General features: G+C 42.5%; 1 protein-coding gene and 1 long non-coding RNA gene across 6 annotated transcripts in view; one reads left to right on the forward strand and one right to left on the reverse strand.

Annotated features, from left to right (window-relative positions):
- The window catches only part of LOC137372044 (uncharacterized), a 146,522-nt gene that overhangs the window by 82,444 nt on the left and 38,928 nt on the right, over positions 1 to 25,150 (forward strand). The gene's annotated exons all lie outside the window — the stretch shown is intronic.
- ubr3 (ubiquitin protein ligase E3 component n-recognin 3) overlaps positions 1 to 25,150 on the reverse strand; it is a 416,754-nt gene that overhangs the window by 24,035 nt on the left and 367,569 nt on the right. For all 5 annotated transcript variants that reach the window (XM_068035371.1, XM_068035370.1, XM_068035368.1 and 2 more), the window contains 4 exons: positions 24,230 to 24,355; positions 16,605 to 16,787; positions 9,834 to 10,043; positions 4,542 to 4,681 (listed from right to left, as the gene is read on the reverse strand). In XM_068035371.1, the coding sequence (XP_067891472.1) occupies positions 4,542 to 4,681; positions 9,834 to 10,043; positions 16,605 to 16,787; positions 24,230 to 24,355 (659 nt within the window). The remainder of the gene's footprint in view (positions 1 to 4,541; positions 4,682 to 9,833; positions 10,044 to 16,604; positions 16,788 to 24,229; positions 24,356 to 25,150) is intronic.

Below are 25,150 nucleotides of genomic sequence, written 5' to 3' on the forward strand. Positions count from 1 at the left end.
GCAGAACATTCAGGTGTGGACTGATAAGTGGCAAGTGTACTTGTGCCACCAATGCGCCAGGCAATGACCATCAGCAACAGCAGAGAACCTAACTAACTATCTTCTCTGGACATTCAACAGCATTACCACCACTGAATCCCACATCAACATCCTGGGTTATCATTGACCAGAAGCTTAATTGGACAAGCCATATAAATACTGTGGCTACAAGAGCAGGTCAGAGGCTGAGAATTCTGTGGCGAGTAACTCACCTCCTGACTCCCCAAAACCTGTGCACCATCTACAAGGCACAAGTCAAGAGTGTGATGGAATAATCCTCACTAGCCTGGAGAGTGAAGCTCCAACAACACTCAAGAAGCTCGACACAATCCAGGACAAAGCAACCCGCTTGATTGGCACCCATTGCCAGCATAAACATTCACTTCCTCCACCAATGGCACACAATGGCAGCAGAGCGTACCATCGACAAGATGCACTGCAGCAATTCATCAAGCCTCTTTTGACAACACCTTCCAAGCCCACAACCCCTACCACCTAGAAGAACTAGGGCAGCAGGCACATGGGAACACCACCCACTGCAATTTCCCCTCCAAATCACACATCATTCCTACACTGTCATCAGGTTAAAATCCAGGAACTCCCTCCCTCCCTCCCGAACAGCACTGTGGATGTACCAATACCTTATGGACTGCTGCAGTTCAAGAAAGAAACTCATTACCACTTTCTGCACCCACTTTGCCATGAAGGCAACCAGTGACCGGCCAGTGAGATTCACCAACAGGAAGGGCTTCAAGTCCCTCAACGAAACTGGTCCGTGACCACAGTAAGAACTTCCTCCATGTGTGCATTTTCCTGACAGCTGTCATGACTCCTTCATCCTTGACAGTTCAGGCTGCCTCAGATCTTCACTCCAAGCCCCAAAGTGCATGGGTGAATCCTAGGGATCAAGGAAATCCCTGGGAGAGATGACTAGTGACCCCTCTGCAGGAGCCCTGGACAGAGGTGATATAACATATGCCAGCTGCTGAGCTGGATAGCCATTGAGCAGGTCTGAGGATGCGATTCAGTTGCCTGAACCGGTCACATGGTGCCCTGCAATACCCTCCTGCAAGGGTCTTGGTCACCATGGTAGCCTGCTGCATTCTCCATAAAATGGCCCTCGAGAGGTGTGAACCTTGAGGATGATCAAGCCCTGGAAGGAGACAGCTCATTGTGGGAGGAGCATGATGTAAGAGAGAAAGAGGAAGACGAGATAGAAGGAGATGACGCTCAACAGAGAGGTGCCTCTGCCTCACGATAAGGTGGCTTCCTCCTGCCACCCTCCAGGAAGAGAGCCTCCCGCCTCACCTTCACGGTCTCCAGCATTAGATCCAGGTCGGCATCAATGAAGCAAGGGACTGCCCTACTCCGGGTGCCAGGCTCCGGTTCCCCAGTGACATCTTGCTTTCTTCTGGTGAAGTGGAAGGCTTTGGCACAAACTGTAGATCTCTCCCTCAGGACAACTAGCAGCCTCAGTGATGGCTGCCGAAGGGTGTCTAAATGGGTTCCACACTTCATCTGACCCACCTCATTCCCACCCCCATGGACAGGAAACCTGTCTCCATACCAATTAAGGGCTCACCCTGTGAAAATCTGAACTTTAATCAGTTTCCCACTGGAGGCGGGTTTCTAACCCAAAAACAGACCCAGTTCCTGTTTCTCACATCCGTGGTGAAATTCAGCCCAATGTGTCTGACACGAGCTTGTGGTTAGCAAGCTAAGACTGGAACACAATATTCCACAATTGAGTAACAAAATGCAATAGCAGATAACTGTAAAGTGAAGGCATTTGCTTTCCAGTTAGTCAGCACTTTTGGTGGCTTTTCAAAAGAATTTTCATGGGATGTGAGCTGGCAAGGCCAGCATTTGTCGCTCATCCCTAACTGCCCGAGAAGGTGGCGCTGCAGTCCATCTGGTTAGGAAGGGAGTTCCAGGATTTGATCCAGCGACAGTGAAGGAATGGTGATATAGTTCCAAGTCAGGATGGTGTGTGGCTTGGAGGGGAACTTGCAGGTGATGGTATCCCCATGCATCTGCTGCCCTCGTCCTTCTAGGTGGTAGAGATCATGGGTTTGGAAGCTGCTGTCGAAAGAGGCCTGGTGAGTTGCTCAATGCAACTTCTCGATGGTGCACACTGCTGCCACTGTGTGCTGGTGGTATGGAGGGAGTGAATGCTGAAGGTGGTGGATGGGTTGCCGATCAAGCGAGACTGTTTCGTCCTGGATGGTATCAAGCTTCTTGAATATTGTTTGAGCTGTACTCATGCAAGCAAGTGGAGAGTATTCCATCACATTCCTGACTTGTGCTTTGTAGATGATGGACAGGCTTTGGGGAGTCAGGTGAGTTATTCGCTGCAGAATTCTCAGCCTCTGACCTGCTCTTGTAGCCACAGCTTCAGGTCAATGGTAATCCCCAGGATGTTGATGCTGGGGGATTCAGCAATGGTAATGCCGTTAATGTCAAGGGGAGATGATTAGATTCTCTCTTATTGGAGATGGTCAATGCCTGGCACTTAAGTGGCAACTAACATTCTGGCAACCTGTCAGCCCAAGCCTGAATGTTGTCCAGGTCTTGCTGCATGAGGGCAAGGTCTGTTTCATTATGTAAGAAGTTACGAATGGTACTTAACACTGTGCCATCATCAGTGAACAGCCCCATTTCTGACCTCATGATAGAGGGAAGGTCCTTGATGAAGCAGCTGAAGATGGTTGGGCACTGCCTCAAGGAATTTCTGCAGCGAAGTCCTGGGGATGAGATGATTGACCTCCAACAAACACAACCATCTTCATTTATGTTAGCTACGTATCCAACCAGTGGAGAGCTCCCCCCCACCCCGGCCCCGACCACGGATTTCCACTGATTTCAATTTTAATAGGGCTCCTTGATGCCACTCACAGTCAAATGTTTGATATTAAGGGCAGTCACCCTCACCTCACCTCTTGAATTCAGCCCATGTGTCCATGTTTTGACCAAGACTGTAATGTGGTCTGGTTCTGGCAGAACCCAAACTGAACATCAGTGAGCAGGTCATTGCTGACTAAGTGCCACTTAATAGCACTGTCAACAACACCTTCCATCACTCTGGTGATGATTGAGAGTGGACTAAGGGGTGGTAAATTGGCCGGATTGGATGTGTACTGCTTTATGTGGACAGGACAAACCTGGGCAATTTTCCACATTGTCTGTTAGATGCCAGTGTTGTAGCTGTACTGGAACAGCTTGACTCGGGGCGCAGCTAGCTCTGGAACATGTCTTCAGCACTAGGGGCTGGGATGCTATCAGGGCCCACAGCCTTTGCTGTGTCCAATGCACAGCCATTTCTTGATATCACGCGGAGCATATCAAATTGGCTGAAGACTGGCATCTGTGATGCTGGGGATCTCGGGAGGAGGCCAACATGCATCATCCACTCAGCAGTTCTGGCTGCAAGCGGTTGCAAATGCTTCAGTCTTGTATTTTGCACTGGGCTCTGCTATCATTCAAGATGGGGAAGCTCGTGCAACCTCCTCCCCCTGTTAAGATTTAATTGTTCACCACCATTCACCATTCAAGTGACAAGACTGGCTAATCTGTAAATTAATTAGATTTTACTTGCATTTGATCTGTATCGCTTGATGACCTTAGCAAACAAAAATGTTTCAATCTCGGTCTTGAAAATTTCAATTGACTTAATATCCACAACATTTTGGGGGCAATAGTTCCAAAATTCCCACTACCTATTGTGTGAATAAGCGTTTCCTAATTTCACTTTTGAATGGTCTGGCTCTAATTTTAAGATCATGTCCCCTTGTTCTAGATTCCTACAGCATGGGAAATAGTTCCCATGTACCTAACCCAGCAAATCCTTTCGTTATTTCAAACACCTCAATTAGATCATCTTTCAACTTCTAAATTCAAAGGCTTATAGCCAAGTTTATGCAACCTGCCTCATAATTTGGGAATTTGGGCGGCACAGTGGCGCAGTGGTTAGCACCGCCGCCTCACAGCTCCAGCAACCCAGGTTCAGTTCTGGGTACTGCCTGTGCGGAGTTGCAAGTTCTCCCTGTGACCGCATGGGTTTCCACCAGGTGCTCCGGTTTCCTCCCACAGCCAAAGACTTGCAGGTGATAGGAGAATGGTATGGGATTAATGTAGGATTAGTATAAATGGGTGGTTGTTGGTCGGCACAGACTCGGTGGGCCGAAGGGCCTGTTTCAGTGCTGTATCTCTAAATAAATAAATAAATAATTTATCCCTTGAAGCCCCAGTGTCATTCTGGTGAATCTGTGCTGTACCCCTCCAAGGCAAATATATGAGCAATAATGAACTAGTTGCATTTTTAGGACATTTCAACAGGTTCATGGTCACTTAGAGATATATAAATTTAAATTCACATTTGAATTCACTTCTCTGAATTATTAGCCCAGGCCTCAGGATTAAAGGTTCAGTAACATACCACTCAGATGCTGTACCCTGTATGTAGTACACGTATGCATATAAGAAATACTGCTGAAATGTTTTACCTTAAATCTCTGTCCTCTTCACCATGAGTATCAAGGTAGACAGATCCCCATAAGCAAAACCGGTGCCCACGAATGACTATGATTACGGAGGCATTAATCAGAAGGAATATTCCGGTTCCTGCTCCACAGTTCTGGGAATGCTGATATATATTTTAAAAAGATTTAGAATGAAGTAATTCCTGCAAGTATTTATTCCTAAATTAACCAAATTAACAAAGACAATGGGGGTAATTTTCACTTTGGGCATGGGTGGAAAACTGAAGATTGCTGGTCTGCCAACTCTATCCAACCCACCCGGTTTTTCATTCATTGATGTCAATTTTCCTTAGACAGTGCCTTCCATACCCATGATCTCTACCACCTAAAAGGCCAAGGGCAGCAGATGCATGAGCACACCGCCACCTGCAAGTTCCCCTCCAAGCCACACACCATCCTGACTTGGAACTATATCGCCGTTCCATCACTGTTGCTGGGTCAAAATCCTGGAACTCTCTTCCTAACAGCACTGTTCGTGCACCTACATTACAAGGACTGCAGCAGTTCAAAAAGACAGCTCACCACCACCTTCTCAAGTGCAATTAGGGATGGCCAATAAATGCTGGCCTAGCTAGCGATGCCCACAGCCCATGAACGAATAAAAGAAATTGAATCCGTAAGTGCCAGATTTCTGGCTATGCCAAAGTGAAAGTTAGTCCCAAGGTCTGTGACAGTATTGTTATGCAAGTTAGTTAATTGGTCAAGCATAGTTAACATTATCATAAACTGATTCAATTTTGTAAGCCATAAATCAGTTTCATCATTCTTTTCATCTAAATATTTTTTAAACAGTTCATTGCATAATACTGAATCACTAAAGAGCCAATAGTACAGTAACAATGTTTAAATTAACGTCTGAAAGTGAATTGGCCCTGTAAACTTCAGACCAACTATTAAAAAAAAACTCAATTACTGATGAGCTAACGGTGAATATTTGGAAATTTGCAGGGTATAGTATAGCATTAAAGAATGGAATGTTGAATATTGTCCATGGGAGAAGAACATCCACTGGCCAGGAAATTATCTTGTGGGTATGGAAGGCACTGTCTAATTATCCTGGCTGCAAGGTTTGCTAGCGTCACTCAGGAGGGTTTAAACTAGTGTGGCAGGGGGGTGGGAACCAAAGCAGTACGACAGCTAGTGAAGTAAATGAGGAGGACATAGTAAATAAGGCCAGTAGGACTAAGAGGAAGAGCAGGCAGGGACATGTTGCTGAGCACAGCAGGACTGGTGGTCTGAAGTGCGTTTGTTTCAATGCAAGAAGTATAACAGGTAAGGGAGATGAACTTAGAGCTTGGATTGGTACTTGGAAATATGATGTTGTTGCTATTACAGAGACTTGGTTGAGGGAAGGGCAGGATTGGCAGCTAAATGTTTCAGGCTTTAGAAGCTTCAGGCGGGATAGAGGGGGATGTAAAAGGGATGGGGGAGTTGCATTACTGGTTAAGGAGAATATCACAGCTGTACTGCGGGAGGACACCCCGGAGGGGTCATGCAGCGAGGCAATATGGGTGGAGCTCAGGAATAGGAAGGGTACAGTCACGATGTTGGGGGTTTACTACAGGCCTCCCAACAGCCAGCGGGAGGTAGAGGAGCAGATATGTCGACAGATGTTGGAAAGATGTAAAGGTAACAGGGTTGTAGTGGTGGGTGATTTTAACTTCCCCAATATTGACTGGGACTCACTTAGTGCTAGGGGCTTGGATGGGGCAGAATTTGTGAGGAGCATCCAGGAGGGCTTCTTGAAACAGTATGTAGATAGTCCAACGAGGGATGGGGCCATTCTGGACCTGGTATTGGGGAATGAGCCTGGCCAGGTGGTTGAAGTTTCAGTGGGGGAGCATTTCGGGAGCAGTGACCATAATTCCATAAGTTTTAAGGTACGTGTGGATAAGGATAAGAGTAGTCCTCGGGTGAAGGTGCTAAATTGGGGGAAGGCTAATTATAACAATATTAGGCAGGAACTGAAGAATTTAGATTGGGGGCGGCTGTTTGAGGGTAAATCAACATCTGACATGTGGGAGTCTTTCAAACGTCAGCTGATTAGAATCCAGGACCAGCATGTTCCTGTGAGGAAGAAAGACAAGTTTGGCAAGTTTCGGGAAGCTTGGATAACACGGGATATTGTGAACCTAGTCAAAAAGAAAAAGGAAGCATTTGTAAGGGCTGGAAGGCTAAGAACAGATGAAGCACTTGAGGAATATAAAGACAGTAGGAAGGAACTTAAGCAAAGAGTTAGGAGGGCTAAAAGGGGTCATGAAAAGTCATTGGCAAACAGGATTAAGGAAAATCCCAAGGCTTTTTATACATATATAAAGAGCAAGAGGGTAACCAGGGAAAGGGTTGGCCCACTCAAGGACAGAGATGGGAATCTATGCGTGGAGCCAGAGGAAATGGGTGAGGTGCTAAATGAGTACTTTGTATCCGTATTCACCAAGGAGAAGGACTTGGTGGATGGTGAGCCTAGGGAAGGGAGTGCAGATAGTCTCAGTCATCTCATTATCAAAAAGGAGGTGGTGTTGGGTGTCTTGCAAAACATTAAGGTAGATAAGTCCCCAGGGCCTGATGGGATCTACCCTAGAATACTGAGGGAGGCAAGGGAAGAAATTGCTGGGGCCTTGACAGAAATCTTTGCATCCTCATTGGCTACAGGTGAGGTCCCAGAGGACTGGAGAATAGCCAATGTTGTTCCTTTGTTTAAGAAGGGTGGTAAGGATAATCCAGGAAATTATAGGCCGGTGAGCCTTACATCAGTGGTAGGGAAACTATTGGAGAGGATTATTCGGGACAGGATTCACTCCCATTTGGAAACAAATGAACTTATTAGCGAGAGACAGCATGGTTTTGTGAAGGGGGAGGTCGTGTCTTACTAATTTGATTGAGTTTTTTGAGGAAGTGACGATGATGATTGATGAGGGAAAGGCGGTGGATGTTGTCTATATAAACTTTAGTAAAGCCTTCGATAAGGTCCCGCATGGCAGACTGGTGCAAAAGGTGAAGTCACACGGGATCAGAGGTGAGCTGGCAAGATGGATACAGAACTGGCTCAGTCACAGAAGACAGAGTGTAACAGTGGATGGGTGTTTTTCCGAATGGAGGGATGTGACTAGTGGTGTTCCGCAGGGATCAGTGCTGGGACCTTTCATGTTTGTAGTATATATAAATGATTTGGAGGAAAATTTAGCTGATCTGATTAGTAAGTTTGCGGACGACACAAAGGTTGGTGGAGTTGCGGATAATGATGAGGATTGTCAGAGGATACAGCAGGATATAGATCGGTTGGAGATTTGGGCGGAGAAATGGCAGATGGAGTTTAATCCGGACAAATGTGAGGTAATGCATTTTGGAAGGTCTAATGCAGGTGGGAGGTATACAGTAAATGGCAGAACCCTTAGGAGTATTGACAGGCAGAGAGATATGGGCGTACAGGTCCACAGGTCACTGAAAGTGGCAACGCAGGTGGATAAGGTAGTCAAGAGGCATACGGCATGCTTGCCTTCATCGGTCGGGGCATAGAGTATAAAAATTGGCAAGTCATGTTGCAACTGTACAGAACCTTGGTTAGGCCACACTTAGAATATTGCGTGCAATTCTGGTCGCCACACTACCAGAAGGACGTGAATGCTTTGGAGAGGGTACAGAGGAGGTTTACCAGGATGTTGCCTGGTCTGGAGGACATTAGCTATGAGGAGAGGTTGGAAAAACTCGGATTGTTTTCACTGGAACGACGGAGGTGGGGGGGGCGACATGATAGAGGTTTACAAAGTTATGAGCGGCATGGACAGAGTGGATAGTCAGAAGCTTTTTCCCAGGGTGGAAGAGTCAGTTACTAGGGGACATAGGTTTAAGGTGCGAGGGGCAAAGTTTAGAGGGGATGTGCGAGGCAAGTATTTTACACAGAGGGTGGTGAGTGCCTGGAACTTGCTGCCAGGGGAGGTGGTGGAAGCAGATACGATAGCGACATTTAAGAGACATCTTGACAAATATATGAATAGGAAGGGAATAGAGGGATATGGGCCCCGGAAGTGCAGAAGGTGTTAGTTTCGGCAGGCATCAAGATCGGCACAGGCTTGGAGGGCCGAATGGCCTGTTCCTGTGCTGTACTGTTCTTTGTGTTAAGAGAAACCTTTACTTGTGTGAGGTGTGAAGACCCACAATTTCAGGTTGCAGCTGGCATCCCAAATCAAAAGAAAGACTTGAATTTATATAGCACCTTTCATGACACCTGGATGTCCCAAAGCATTTTACAGCCCATGAAGTACTTTTGAAGTGTAGTCACTGTTGTAATGGAGGAAACCTGGCAGCCAATTTGAGCACAACAAACTCCCACAAACAGCAATGTGATAATGACCAGATCATCTGTTTTTGTGATGTTGATTGAGGGATAAATATTGGCCAGGACACTGGGGATAAGTCCCTGCTCCTCTTCAAAATAATGCCATGGGATCTTTTACGCCCACCTGAGAGGGTAGACGGGGCCTTGGTTTACCGTTTCATACAAAAGATGGCACCCCCGACAGTGCTGCACTCACTTATTTCTGACTAGAGTGTCAGCTTAGATTGTTGTGTTCAAGTCCTGGAGTGAGACAACCGTCTGATTCAGAGGCGACAGTGCGCCCAACTGAGTTACGGCTGACACACAACAATAACGGTGAGCAAAGGTTAACAACTTGCCTTCACTTTAAAAATAGGAAAGTCAGGAGGGGTGGGGGAAATAAAATAATTCGACTGTAAGCCATTCAGGATGAGTTCATTTATCTCCCAGATCTAGCAGAGGAACACCATATGCTGTAACTATACCCTATGGCCAGCTGAGGTGCTGCAACACCAACACTGGCAGTAAGGTGGAAATACAGTGCAACATGCTTACATAAGTGGGTTCTATTATAAATGTGGGTATAAGAATTTACAATTAAAGTGTAGAACAACTTGCATTTATACAATGCCTTTAATACAGAAAAACATTGGAAAAAAATGGATGCCAAACCAAGAAAGATAATATTGGGAGGGACCAAAAGTTTGGGCAAAGAGGTGTGTTTTAATGAGTTTATAAAAAAGGAAGAACTATTAAAAATTTTTAAACTGGGGACAGAATTGCATCTGTCTGGCTAGGTCCAATTATCACCCGCCCTCTAAATGCTTCACAAAAGACAACACTTGGACTTGATTCCCCATGTGCAAAGCTACAAATATCAACTAGTGAAACCAAAAATTCTGTTTTGTCCTATCCAATTAAAATTTATTTCATTTACTCACCAGTACACATTCACAATAGCTTTGCTGTTTACAGCATTGGCCTTTGAGGCACACAAAGGTACCACAAACTAGACAAAGAGCTGGATCCTTAGGCACCTTTGAACAGTGAACACAGGCTTTACGATGATAGTATTGAAAGATAGTATTGTAATTCTCAGGTAGCTGAAGAAGACATGGTAAAGACCACTGTGGATCTTGAATAAGTAGATTCTGAAAGCATAAAGAAAATGTTTTAGTCTCAAACTTACTTTGACACTATTTACTAATATGTCAAGATCAAAACAACCTTTACTGCAATACTTGCTTGAGGGAAACATCATTAAAGTTATCTGCAATCTCCGTGAAGTGAGACACAAAAGTTATTTGTCTTAAATGGTAGACTTGACTATCTTTGTTTGAGGCAATCCACCAAGATGCATCTTCCGAAAACTCTCAATGCGGAGGAGAAGGCAATGGGAAGTTACTGTATTCAATGTACTTTGTTGAAACTGATCTAGTGCAATTCCCTTATGGCGACATGGATGTATACAAGATTTAGGTTTGTGGCAACTAGTCTTCTAGGCTCTCTATTGAACTATAATCATCTTCAATGTTTTCTATTTCTGAAATATACTCAGGATCAAGATCCAGGAATGGAATGAAGTCAGCCTATCTTTTGCTAACGACAAAATATTTATAATAGAAACTTAGTTTCCTGTTTGGGGCGAACCCTGGGGATTCCGTTGTGGATCAGACCTCAGACCTCCCATCAATGACTCACCAGATATTCCCACCACATCCAAACAAAGGTAGGAACTCCTTTTAGTAGTCTGTCAATATTGATGGAATCCATAGTGCTTATGCAATACTGAGAGCAACAAACTCTAATAGTTGCTAAGACCCATAAGTCTTAGCAGTAAAGCTCCCCCCACCTAGCTACAAACCTTCCAGGAAGGTCCTACCTGGGCCTCATATGGGAGATCTAAGACAATAAACCCACAGGAGGATGTCTAATGGAAACATCTGGCATGGATATCACTCAAAAGCAAGGTGACAGCAGGTTATGATGCACAGTACCCAAGTCTTAGCCTGCCAGTTGAACAACTCTTAAAGGGATCCTGCTTTTCATCCCTGCCGGTGCACACGTGTACTGCTGAGTTTTCTAAAGGTTTCCAGCAGTTCCTCTACCAGCTCCCCAAAAATATCTTTCTGCACAATGGCTAGTTCTAATAACTGATACCGAAGTGCTTTTTTGAGCAGTGCTAAATGCAACCATGCAATCTGCAGATCAATCTACTAAAAGACAGAAATCATACTGCAGAATCCAGTTCATGGATTGCTGATTCTTGCTGCATGTGCCAACCTGCAAATAGTCCTTCAATGAGATGCAACAACTGACTTTGCAAAATGAGAGGCCTTGCGTCTCCAGTTTCTAGTCTGTATATTGCTGTGATCATGGCTGTTGATTCTGTCATCACCAACAGTCTTGTTAACAGTGGCAAACTGATTATGCATGTGCTCTATGAATCTTTGGTTTACTGTTCAGACAAAGTTGGCAAATTCTCTGCTTCTTCCTCGAATTCTTCTTTCTAGAGGATCCTGAAGAATACCTCAGAGGATTTCTCAACAAAAAATAACTCAGATAGGTTACTCTATCCTCCACAATGGAGGGTAGCAGGTTTGGAAATTCAAACAGAGGCCTGGTGGAGATAATTTCTTGGGGTATGATTTGATTTGGGGGGGGGGGCATGTTACTGTTAATATCCTCATGGGAATATTTACACTTTTTTCCTAGTTACTGAGGTGGTACAGTCAGAAGAGTACTTGGTGCCAAGTGTTATTGCAGTTGCTTTAGCACAGCAGTTCAAGGATCTGTGAGCTGGGGAATCCCCCTCTGAGGAAGGTCCCATTTTTACTTAGCCAATAGATATCCCCTGGTAGGGATCACTTATAGTCTGTTCATGATGAATATAGAATAATCTGCCCCCGGTTAATACAGAATTCAGTGCTGCTGTCCCAGTGCTGCCATTTTTTTGTCAATAATGGTTGGCACCATTGGACTCTTAGCACAGAGAGGCACCTCAGTGTTCAGAAGAAGGAGGTCTTTCAGCTTATCAAGCCTGCACTGCCTCTTTGGAAGAGCTATCCAACCAGTCTCGCCCACCGCCTCCCTACCCCGTTCTTTTTAACCATAGCCCTACAAATTTTCCCTTTCAAGTACTTAACTAATTCCCTTTTGAAGGTTGCTTTTGAATCTACTTCCACCACCCTTTCACAATGTTTTTCAGATCATCCTAACTCACCACATATTTTTTCCCTCATGTTGCCTCTGGTTCTTTTGCCAATTTCCTTAAATCTGTGTCCTTTGGTTATTGACCCTTCTGCCATTGTAAAGTATCTCCTTATTTACTCTATCAAAATGCTTCATGATTTTGAACACCGCTATCAAATCTCTGCTTAATCTTCTCTGTTCTGACAACAACCTTGGTCTTTCCACATAACTGAAGTTCCTCACCCATGATACTTTTCTAGTAAATCTCTTCTGCATCATCTCAAAGTCTTCAACATCCTTCCTAAAGTATGATGTCCAGACTTTTTTTGTTCTTTCAGGGGATGTGGGCATCACTGGCAAGGCCAGCATTTGTTACCCATCCCTAATTGCCCTTGACAACTGAGTGGCTTGCTAGGCCATTTCAGAGTCAACCACATTGCTGTGGGTCTGGAGTCACATGTAGGCCAGACCAGGTAAGGATGGCAGAGTTTCTACCCTAAAACACATTAGTGAACCAGATGCATTTTTATGACAATCAATGATAGCTCCATGGCACCATTACTGAGACTAGTTTTCAATTCCAGATTTTTTTAAAATTAATTAACTGAATTTATTAATTAATTGAATTTACATTTCACCAGCTGCCATGATGGGATTTGAACCCATGTCCCCAAGGCATAGCCTGGGCCTCTATTATTAGTCCAGTGACATTACCATTATGCCACTGTCTCCCCTGAACACAGTACTCCAGCTGCAGCCCAATTAGTACTTTTTAAAGGTTTAGCATAACATCCTTGCTTTTGTACTCAATATCTCTATTTAAAAAGCCAAGGATCCTATACACTTTTTAACAGCCTTCTTAACTTCTCCTCCCACCTTCAAAGATTTGTGCACAAACAACCCAGGGTTCTCTGTTCCTGCACCCGCTTGAAAATTATTTTGCACCTCCTCATTCTTACAGCACTTCACTGCATTAAATTTCACTTGTCATGTGTCTGTCCATTCCACCAGTCTACATCCTCCTTTTTGTCTGTATTTCTGAGTTGCATGTCAGCTGCAAGTTTTGAAATTATGCCTTGTACACCCAAGTCCAGATCATTAACACTTATCAAAAGCAGCAGTGGTCCTAATACTGTATTCCTCCTTCTGTCCGAAAAATAACTATTCACCAGTAGTCTCTGCTTTCTGTCCCTTAGTCAATTTCATATCCATGCTGCCACTGCCCCTTTAATCCCATGGGCTTTCAATTTTGCTGACAAGTCTATTGTCTGGTGCTTTATCAAACACCTTTTGAAAGTCCATATAAATATCAACCTCATTACTTCATCAAACAACGGCACAGTGGCGCAGTGGTTAGCACCGCAGCCTCACAGCTCCAGCGACCCGGGTTCAATTCTGGGTACTGCCTGTGTGGAGTTTGCAAGTTCTCCCTGTGTCTGCGTGGGTTTTCTCCGGGTGCTCCGGTTTCCTCCCACAAGCCAAAAGACTTGCAGGTTGGTAGGTAAATTGGCCATTATAAATTGACCCTAGTATAGGTAGGTGGTAGGGAAATATAGGGACAGGTGGGGATGTGGTAGGAATATGGGATTAGTGTAGGATTAGTATAAATGGGTGGTTGATGGTCGGCACAGACTCGGTGGGCCGAAGGGCCTGTTTCAGTGCTGTATTTCTAAACTAAACTAAACTCATTTAAGTTAGTCAAATATGATTTGCCATTAACAAATCCATGCTGCTTTTCATTTATTAACCAATACATTTCCAAGTGCCTATCAATTTTGTCCTAGATTATTGCCTTTAAAAGATTCCCTATGACTGACACTAGATTGACTGGCCTTTGGTTGCTGTGTTTATTCCCTCCCTGTTTTTTGAACAGGGGTGTAACATTTGAAATCCTCCGGTCCTCTGGCACCACTCCCATATCTGGTGAGGATTGGAAGATTGTGGCTACAGCCTCTGCAATTTCCACCCTAATGTTCTCTAGCAACCTAGGATACATCCCATCCGGAGGGGATAACTTTTCTATCTTGAGTACTGCCAACCTTTTAAGTTGCTCCTCTATACTATATCTCTACTACCTCCCCCTTTACGGTGACAATGCATCTGTCTTCAAGGAAGAAGAGTATGTTGTCAAAGTCCTCATTTAACACCTCAGTCACTCCCTCAGCCTCGACAACATATCCTTTTTGGTTTGTAATTGGCCCCACCCTTCCTCTATCCTTTTACTATTTCTACGCTTATCAAAAGACTTTTGAGTTCTCTTTTACGGTGTCCACACCAGTGAGTCCTTGGAATAAACGAAACATGTCGAGTACCTTGGATAATGTGATGCTGATGGAAGTTCAACTATGCCCAACTAGACGTGGTTAGATGTTTTAGGTTTGCTGTACTCACTTATCTTTTTTGAATACTGTGGGCACACTACAATCATTCCTTATGGGTACAGTCCATTTCTTATTGGTACATTGAAACTGAGGCAAAGTTGGCAAGCTACAATGCAATATTTAACTTACAAACAGGTTTATGCAATAATCAATCAATAAAAACAGATTATTGTATTTTGCACAATGTTAAAGCATTTGGCAGGTGGTGCCCCAACTATGCATGCACTTAGTTTTATTTTAGTGCAGTCAACATATTACAAGCATTGGTATCAAACAGTGCACAAGATAACCACAGCCCAGTTGGGGCACCAATAGGGTAAAATGCCTCAAACCATTGGATGCTAATGTTTTGTGTTTGTTTTTGCCTACTTGGATATGGTCACCCAGAAAGCTAAGGCTTGATCATTGTTCTTAAACATTTGACTCAAGAAACTGGGGTTTGTGGGGAGAGAACAAGAGGAGTAGGGAAGTGAAAAATGTCAGGACAGGTCAAGGGGGAGGGGGTAAAGCAGGAACTGAGAAGGGGAGGAGAAGCTGTCTGAAGTCTCAGGGAGAGAAGAGTGCTGGTGTCAACGGAGGAGAAAAGGGAGAGGAGTTATGTGAACTTGGGAAAGGAAGTTACAGAGAGATAGAGCATCTCTGTGGAGCAGGGGCAGATAGCTAGGAGGGGCTACCTTTGGGAAAGGCGAAGAGAAAGTGATGCTTGAGGTAATATCTTGGGAATTGAGGTCTGGTTGGTCTCACGGAAATAGATAAATGCAAATTTCACTTTTGTTCCCTATAAGTTTTTTTACATTAAAAAAATCAAATTAGTTATGTAAATTGTGTTTAAAATAAACCAGTGCACCATTTTTGTTCTAACAATCCAAAGCTTTGAAATTGCTATATTTAATGGTTTGAGAAATTTTGCTCCTTAAAAATGGCTGCATATTATGTTCAAATATTTAAGCTGTGTATCAATTCTCATCACATATTGAAGCATTTTATTAGTGTATTCTTGAAAGAATGTATGCTCTTCCACAGCCATCACTTTTCATGTTGATACAGCATCTGCTACTGCTCCAGCTGTTAAGATCTTTCATTTACTTAAATGTCAGCTGTGCTAGTCATTTTATACACCCCCCCATCACAGCATGTGAAAGCCAAGCTAATCCACTTGGACTACTCAATCAAGACTGATTTTATTCACTGCCTACTGTCGCTCCTCCATCAACTGATTTTGAAACTGAGGTGACCAATGCTCAAGTGATTTATTGTCTTGTGAATGCGAGGACAATGTACTTCTTGGCTCTGAAGCAACTTCATCTAATAGATCTAAAAGATCAATGTTTCAGGAGTTTCTTTTTTTTTTAAAAAAAATCTCTCTGGATGGTTCATAGTAATGCATATTTTAGGAGGAAAACTAGATATCTGAACTCAGCTGAAAATGGAAAACCTTAAATAACCATATTTGTTCATTTGACACTGTTTGAATAGTAATGATCAAATAATTCAGAACTAGACCGGCATTGAGAAAGAGCTGTCCAAATATTTGCAGATGAATGTATGGGTTGAAGTTGAGATGGCCTTTATTTAAATACTCAATTTAGAGATATACAGATAAAATAATTTACTCTTTCTGCTTTCTCTGACTCTGGGAAGGAGGAATACATGTTACAAAACATATTAGGATATAAATATATCAAACAGTCAATAAAGCTTTCACTTTACATTGTTTTCTCTTTACATTTTACATACCATTAGAACTGAAACAGCAAGCAACGGTTATATCCACTAGCACTGTGTGTACTTCTTCATCCTCCCCCATTCTTATTCTTCCTTTGGGCTATGTTAGACCAAAGGTCTTCAGAAATGGAGATGAGCAATTATCTTAACCAGCTGCTCTCATCTCCTCTGGGAAACATCATCATTTACAATAATGTTTGGTGTTCCCTTTGGAATTGAACTCCCTAGAGTCACTTATGTACCAACATAAGAGTATGACAATCTTGCAGCTTGGTAGCTCAAGTGGAAAGCAGCTGCTTTTCAGCTGGAATTTAGAGGCAAGTAAATGGCATAAAAATCAAAAGATGAAAATAAACATTTATGAAATATATTACAAAGTAGATTTCCTGTGAAAAGCACAACAATTAACCTTACCATTACTTGTTCTGAGTGTCTTTCTGCAGAAGTCGTTACTTCCAAGCACCACTGAGATATAATATCTAGAGCTGCTCCTGGCCATTCAAGGCAGGAGGAACTATTGACCTCATCACTTGACTGAAGAGAGGACGGCAGCAACCGAAGATAGCTGGCAAGCATCCCAAATTCTTCTTCTGTTCGCTTATAAATGAGGGAAAAAGTAATTTTTACACAGACCATCTGTTGTAATAAACTGCTGAGGCAATAAACTATAAAGTATATTAATCTGACATCAGTCATGAAATGCAAACATGACAGTTTCCTGGCAGCATGATTTCCTGATGATGATGATGCACTGCTAATGGAAAATGAGTAGACAAATAGGACAATTGACATTCTAATCATTCACAAAATATTTTGATACGATTTATATATTTCATAATTGCACAAAATGTTAGTAAAAACCTTTAAACAAATTTGTCACATTATTTTAAGAGAATAGCTAGAAAGGCAATGGTAGCATAAAATGAGAAATATTTTTGAAGTTCACTCAAAAGGGAAAAAAGTAGATAAGCATGGAATAGTAAGAATTTTAAGTATTTACCCTTAGATGACTACTTGAGGTAGAAATAGGTTTAATGTATCTAATAGTGTGATTAACTATACATAAATCACTGAATATTCACTCATGATAGAACTTCTTGGTCATCAACAGCAAACGACTTAAGCTTGTAGTATATGAATAGTTGGTGTCTGCACAGAGAGCTGTGACACTAAGCAAAAGCAAGCCAAATTATGGAACACCCTTCTTGCCAAACAGTCACCACTAAGCACTTGGCTGTGGTAGTAATTTAATCTCAGATGTTCAGATGTTTTCTGTAAGCCAGCTTTTGCTAAGAATATCACCTGAATTCAATTAGATACTATATTTTCACCATCAGGTAGCTGTTCGTCTCATTTTCATCACAGGTTAATAGACAGAGAATTCTGTTTAAATGGGAGGCTAAGTGTCTACATACTTACTAATCTTGTTCCAGTTCACTGGTGATGCTGTATATTTTTCTAATAATAAAAATTTGGTGAAAGTATGTAAAAAATGCAGCTATGAAAACTTAAGATTTACAGAGAGTCAAAACAGTTGTATCCAAAAAAATGGCAGAAAATAATTGTTGAACATGGAATAATTCAATGCTACAAAGAATCCACAGGATTTACAACAAATCTACTAATGTGTCTTGCAGATTATTTAATCTAACTTCCCAAAAGGCACACAAGGACATCAACTAGGGGTTCTTCCTGCTTTAGATTTTATGAGGGTATGGAACCAACAATATATCCCACACTGCTTTGAGATGTGTACCAATGCTGTACAGTGACTTGTAAAGGAGATTCAAACTAAACAACAGTAGAATGGCATTCCAACTTGTCCTAACTATGCTTATAGATTTCCTGTTGGTGGTATAATTTATTCTCGCTAACATAGCAATGTACCAATTCAACACCAGGAGTGTAATTGAATATAGCAAAGAAAAAGCAAAGGTCAACAAATTTATAATTATCTAATTGACATTAGCAGATCCTGCAATATTTTCTCCTATTTGGAAATAATGTTGAATTCTGATTGAGGCAAAAAAATCTGAACTACTAGTAGTTTTTAAATTTAACTGTTAATCTCAGGCTCTGTGAACACAGCTTTGAACCCACCAACCAGTTCCCAACATTGTCCAGGCTAGCCACATGACAGCACAAATCAATAAAACCACTGAGATTAAAGGGTCAAACCTTCTTCAATCATTATAATTTCCAACCCTCCCCTTCATTAGTCTTTTTCCTAGGCACTTCATCCACTCTGTCTCGTCTTTTCTCCTTTCTAAAACCCCCCACTATACTCTCGGTCTGCTTTATGTCCATCAGGCCCAAGAGTGCTCCCTATGCGGTTCAGCTCCCTGCTGCCGAGGTTCTCTGAGGTACTTCAGACCTTGTTTTGTCCTACGGCCAGGCACGTCTTAAGTGCTCCAGTTCTGCTCTCTCCCACAAGTGACTTCAGTGCTCCAGCTTCACTCCCTTGCCTGACTTGAGTACAGTAGCCATCTCGACCTGACTGCAGCCAGATTCACTGTTCTCATCTCACTCTGAAGGTTGGTAGAAAGGAAATATTGGAGGAAAAAAGACCTACAGAAAGGGACACAAAGTAAGAGAGAAGCAAAGAGAAATAGAAATAAAGATAAAGTGAGCAAAAGAAAGAAACATGAGCAGACATAAAGAGGCTGCACTAAGGAAATGAGAAAGAAAGTCAAACTGAGAGATGACTAAAAGAAAGTGCGAGTGGAATTTAAAATGGGAGAGGAAAAAACACACAAAGGGAGAAGAAAAGAATGGAAAATATACGCCCAGATTTTGCGATTGTAATGACATTGAAACTATCAATATTCACTGTCATTACTCTGTGAAACTGGCTGCTACTTCTGGCATCCCCACATGAACATTAAACATGCAAATCCAGAGATTGCTGTCAGTAATTCCCCACTCCTCCACTGCTGAAGTCCTTGTAGATGGAAATTAATTAGAAATCATTGAATTGATGAGAATTTCCACTTCTTATACTATTCTTGCTGTTAAAAAACCTTGAAAAATTTACAACTTGTTGAAAGAGATGTAACTGGATTTTTTAAATGGTGTACTAAGTCATAACTACTGAACAAGCTCTCTGGTCCTGAAAAATTAATTCTGTATTTATAGAATGTCAAATTTCTCTACTCCATGATAAAAATTTCTTAGAATTATTATTTTTTTAAAAAAAATTTATGATATTTCAGCTTCTACCTTAATTTCACAATTCTCTGTAAAATTATCAAAAGTGAATGATAAAATCTGCTTGTTACTTTCTGGTTTGCTGTTTATGAGACTTATTCAATGTGATTGGCTGCTTAGCCTATTTAATGATATGAACATCGGGAAAGGCGAAATCCACGCCAGAGCTGCTAGATCTTTGTGGACAGCTTTCTTCAAGGTCAACGGCGACTGCCATCACTTCGCCGTTGCCTGCAAAATCCAGGCCATTGATTCATAATTACAGAGGAAGGAAAAAAGAATTACAAGTGGGAGATAAGCATATATTATAGATACAGGGAGAGATAACATATTTTGCTCATTTCTCTCTATCAACAATTTCACTGGAGAACAACTAGTTATACTTTATTGGAAGCAGCATTACAGCCAACATACTGCTCAAACTGGAAACCAATGTTCCCTCTAGCTGCGCGACTGTGCAGCAATGCAGAAGCTCCTGCACAGGCCGCTCACAAATCGGTCCCTTTAAATTAACACGTGTGTGGCCACGCAAAATATTTTAAAGGGGCCCTGCGCTTAAACAAATTGCCCATGGACTCCACCAAAACAATTAGAGTGTGCGTTGCTGGAAACACGTCAGTTTATGCACCCATCCTTGTAAAGACAGTGTAGAACACAAGAAAACATTAGCCTGAAAGTCTAAGCACCAACATATTTTTGATATGCATTAGCCCACTAAAGTGGTCTTTTTACAGAGAACTGGCAACTTTCTTTGCTCCACTGACAAAAATGTTGAACACTAGCATTCTATGTCTGAAACATGTCAATCCTCCAAACCACAGTTTCATAAAATTACATTTAGACACTTAAAAAAATTGAACTAATTTAATTTTCTCAGGGGAAAAAGATTTCGAACAATTATAGTTACTCACACCTTTTTTCATATTGTGTACCAATATGAGGAAATAGTTTCAGCAAAGCCACATTATAATTTGCAAGAAGTTGAAATTCTTACATTATTTCAAAATTGAGTTATTCAGTTTCAGCCAACCAGAAATGGAGTCACGGGGGGAATTTTATGCTCTCCCCTCGCGGCGGGTTTAGAGGCAGGGAGAGCATGTAATCAGGCAGGAGGGTGACAGAGGGGGGATGGGGAGGGGGAAATGCCTTTGTTGAAATTAAGGCTGGGGCGGGAAGGTCTGCCAACAGCCTTCCCGCCCCGCCTCCAATTGAGGCCCTTCAGTGGGCAATTAATACCCAATTAAAGGCCTCATCCTGCCACCACTGCAAATAGCCCAGCGGCAGGTGAGCCTGTTGTTGCACAGGGAGCACACAAGAAAAACCTTGCGGGTTGCTTGCTGGCTCCGGGGTTGGGTGGGGGAGTCTCTTGTTAAAAGGCACTTAGTGCCTGAATGAGGGGAAGAGGGGAGCCTGCTGTGAGCCCGCTGACATCCACCCGCCTGCCTTGCTGCTGACACCCTCTCACCCACAACCCCCACCCCATGAGACCCCTCCTGCCCTGACTTACCTGTGGCCTGGGTTCAGTGCCGCTCCTAGGTCTCGGGTGGGCGCTCAACCAGCAGCAGCCACCACCTCCACGGTGGCACTGCTCAGTTAAAGAGCTGTCAGCTCTCAGAGGGCGGGACTTCCGTTGCCAGGGTGCTTGATCCTGTGGTATGCCTCCCATTGTCCACTTAAGTGCCTAATTGGCACTTGATTCGGCAGGCCCCCCATAGAAGGGGCGATGCAGGGTTCTCACCGCTGCATTATCCGGGGGTCAAGACCCCCGTCGCCCAGAGAAAATTCTGGTCACAGTGTAGGAAACATCAAAATGTATATAAATAATAAAGTCAGAGGACCTCCTATTATTTAGACAACTTCATATGTCATTTGCACATTGATTACAGAAATAACCTCCATGAGTCGGTTTTTGTTTCTAATTTTCTTGCTTGAAAGTTTTGACTCCTGCAGTGTATGGTTCACAGATGCTGGATTCCCTCCAGTACCTTGCCCAAATCGCCATTTTCATGTCTAAGGTTTGTGAAGGCAGCATAGCTGAACTTCATTGTAATCTTGCACAATGTACACAAATGGGCGCTTTCTAAGCAGTACCCACCAGATAGCAATCAGGAACAGGAATCCTGCCTAATTTTCCCAGCTAGTACAGGAACAATGAGGAAAACTATAGACCTTATATTGCCATCCCAGAGGGGTGCGCAATCTGGGTGCAAAGAGCTGAAGATCACTGAATTCGGAGCATAAGCGTGCAAGTAGAATACGCTCAAAACTCAGTCTATTGACCTATGCCCGACCGCATCTCTGGTTATAATAATGGCCTCGCCCTCAAGCTTTACATGTGGGTTTACAGCAAATTGTGCTTGCTTAGAGGTGCTTTTCAAATTATAACCAGATATTCAATTGCAGCAGGAAAGATTTATTTTTCTGTTTCTTATTGAAATTTTTGAGCACTTTTTTTAGAAGTTATTTTTACGGTATTTTCTGTTTCTTTGAATTTATTTTTATGGAACATTAGAAATGAAAAAGCTTTCCTGACTTCAGGCTCTTAAACATTCTGTGCTTAATGTGTATAAATGATAGTTAAATTAGTTAAAACTTCAATTTTCACTTTTGAAGAATATATGGTGTGAGTTTGATGTTTCCCTTGGGCCCCAATTGTTTACGCTGTTTCCCACACATTTTACTTTTGGGTGTGTTCTAATGCGAATTGCAGGAAACTTGAGTATAACATGACATTGGCAGAATAGGCACGAAAATGGACGTATTTGTGTGTTTACCTTCTGGATTCTGCTCATGGAGGATATTCCAGGCCGAGCTAATTTAGTACAGAATGGGAATTGAACCAACAAATTTCTAGTCTCCAAGGCTTGGTTAATTGTTGCCTTTGATGATAGTCATCAGGAAGCACACAATTAAACTTTTATCCCATTTCTCCTTCATAGAAATATAAAGTTAAATGGAAAATAAATAAATATGGCAAACAATGAGTTCTTATTTTTAAAGGACCTTATTACCAGATTATAACAAAGAACAGTACAGCACAGGAACAGGCCATTTGGCCCTCCAAGCCTGCGCCGATCATGATGCCTGCCTAAACTAAAACCTTCTGCACTTCCGGGGACCGTATCCCTCTATTCCCATCCTATTCATGTATTTGTCAAGATGCCTCTTAAACGTCGCTATCGTACCTGTTTCCACCACCTCCCCCGGCAGCAAGTTCCAGGCACTCACCACTCTCTGCGTAAAGAACTTGCCTCGCACATCCCCTTTAAACTTTGCCCCTCTCACCTTAAACCTATGTCCCCTAGTAACTGACTCTTCCACCCTGGGAAAAAGCTTCTGACTATCCACTCTGTCCATGCCGCTCATAACTTTGTAAACCTCTATCATGTCGCCCCTCCACCTCCGTCGTTCCAGTGAAAACAATCCGAGTTTATCCAACCTCTCCTCATAGCTAATGCCCTCCAGACCAGGCAACATCCTGGTAAACCTCTTCTGTACCCTCTCCAAAGCCTCCACATCCTTCTGGTAGTGTGGCGACCAGAATTGCAGGCAATATTCTAAGTGTGGCCTACCTAAAGTTCTGTACAGCTGCAGCATGACTTGCCAATTTTTATACTCTATGCCCCGACCGATGAAGGCAAGCATGCCATATGCCTTCTTGACTTATCCACCTGCATTGCCACTTTCAGTGACGTGTGGACCTGTACGCCCAGATCTCTCTGCCTGTCAATACTCCTAAGGGTTCTGCCATTTACTGTATAATTCCCACCTGCATTAGACCTTCCAAAATGCATTACCTCACATTTGTCCGGAATAAACGCCATCCGCCATTTCTCCACCCAAGTCTCTAACCGATCTATATCATGCTGCATCCTCTGACAATCCTCATCACTATCCGCAACTCCACCAACCTTTGTGTCGTCCGCAAACTTACTAATCAGACCAGCTACATTTTCCTCCAAATCATTTATATATACTACAAAGAGCAAAGGTCCCAGCACTGATCCCTGTGGAACACCACTAGTCACATCCCTCCATTCAGAAAAGCACCCTTCCACTGCTACCCTCTGTCTTCTATGGCTGAGCCAGTTCTGTATCCATCTTGCCAGCTCACGTCTGATCCCGTGTGACTTTACCTTTTGTACCAGTCTGCCATGATGGACCTTGTCAAAGGCTTTACTAAAGTCCATATAGATAACATCCACTGCCCTTCCTTCATCAATCATCTTCGTCACTTCCTCAAAAAACTCAATCAAATTAGTGAGACACGACCTCCCCTTCACAAAACCATGCTGCCTCTCGCTAATCAGTTAGTTTGTTTCCAAATGGGAGTAAATCCTGTCCAGAAGAATCCTCTCTAATAATTTCCCTACCACTGACGTAAGGCTCACCGGCCTATAATTTCCTGGATTATCCTTGCTACCCTTCTTAAACAAAGGAACAACATTGGCTATTCTCCAGTCCTCTGGGACCTCACCTATAGCCAATGAGGATGCAAAGATTTCTGTCAAAACCCCAACAATTTCTTCCCTTGCCTCCCTCAGTATTCTGGGGTAAATCCCATCAGGCCCTGGGGACTTATCTACCTTAATGCTTTTCAAGACATCCAACACCTCCTCCTTTTCGATAATGAGATGACTGAGACTATCTACACTCCCTTCCCTAGGCTCATCATCTACCAAGTCCTTCTCTTTGGTGAATACTGATGCAAAGTACTCATAATACACATAATATAATACACAATATATATAATACATTATTTTTTAAAGTTAAGGTTAGTTAATGAGATAGTTTATCATATCTTTTGCTGACTGGGAATGTGGCTGAGATACCTGACAACTGGGAAGATCATCACCAAACAGGTGGTGTTGAAGAAGGCTGGTAGTCCTGAGGAAAGGCAGACAGAACTGCTGGATGCTGTATTCAATGGAGTGAGGAGACCAGACACTGGTGCTCAGCTGATGAGTTAAAAAAAACACAAACTTTTAAAGAAAAAAGCAACTCACTCGGTCATTTTTAAATAAACAGCAGAATTTCATGCTGCTTAAGATATTTGAAAAAATTAACACGAATTTTATATTTCAACTCTGCAAATGTTAGAGTAGGCATCATGTACAAAATGCAAAGCAAAGTATTAAACTAAAATGAGTGAACTCCATATTATTTATTATTTGATATTGTAAAAGTCTTACTCTGTTTCTTCAGTTCCCAACTTAAAACGCACTTAAAGCTTAGGCTAATATATTAAAATTGTCAACTATTACCAATAAAATAATTTTGAGCATACCCAAAAAATATTCAACTGATTCTTTTTGTACGAAGCTTTATTTTTTTTACGTTTGGGTCTTTATAACAATTTTCTATGCCATATGAGAATCATTTAATAATACAGCAGCCTGAAATTTATTATACAGTTGAGTCATTTGCTATTGTTACTTGCAGAGTGCAGCTGTTATAAACAGTTATCAAAACAAATGCTGGAAATACTCAGCAGGTCTGGCAGCATCTGTGGAGAGAGAAGCAGAGTTAACGTTTCAGGTCAGTGACCCTTCATCAGAACTGGCAAAGGTTAGAAATGTAATAGGTTTTAAGCGAATAAAGTGGGAGTGGGGCAAGAGATAACAAAAGTGAAGGTGTTGATAGGACAGAGTCACAGAGAATAACTGACCAGAAGGTCATGGAGCAAAGGCAAATGGTATGTTAATGGTGTGTTGAAAGACAAAGCGTTAGTGCAGAGAGGGTGTTAATAGACA

This window comes from Heterodontus francisci, chromosome 7 (assembly GCF_036365525.1).
Source record: "Heterodontus francisci isolate sHetFra1 chromosome 7, sHetFra1.hap1, whole genome shotgun sequence".
Classification (NCBI taxonomy): domain Eukaryota; kingdom Metazoa; phylum Chordata; class Chondrichthyes; order Heterodontiformes; family Heterodontidae; genus Heterodontus; species Heterodontus francisci.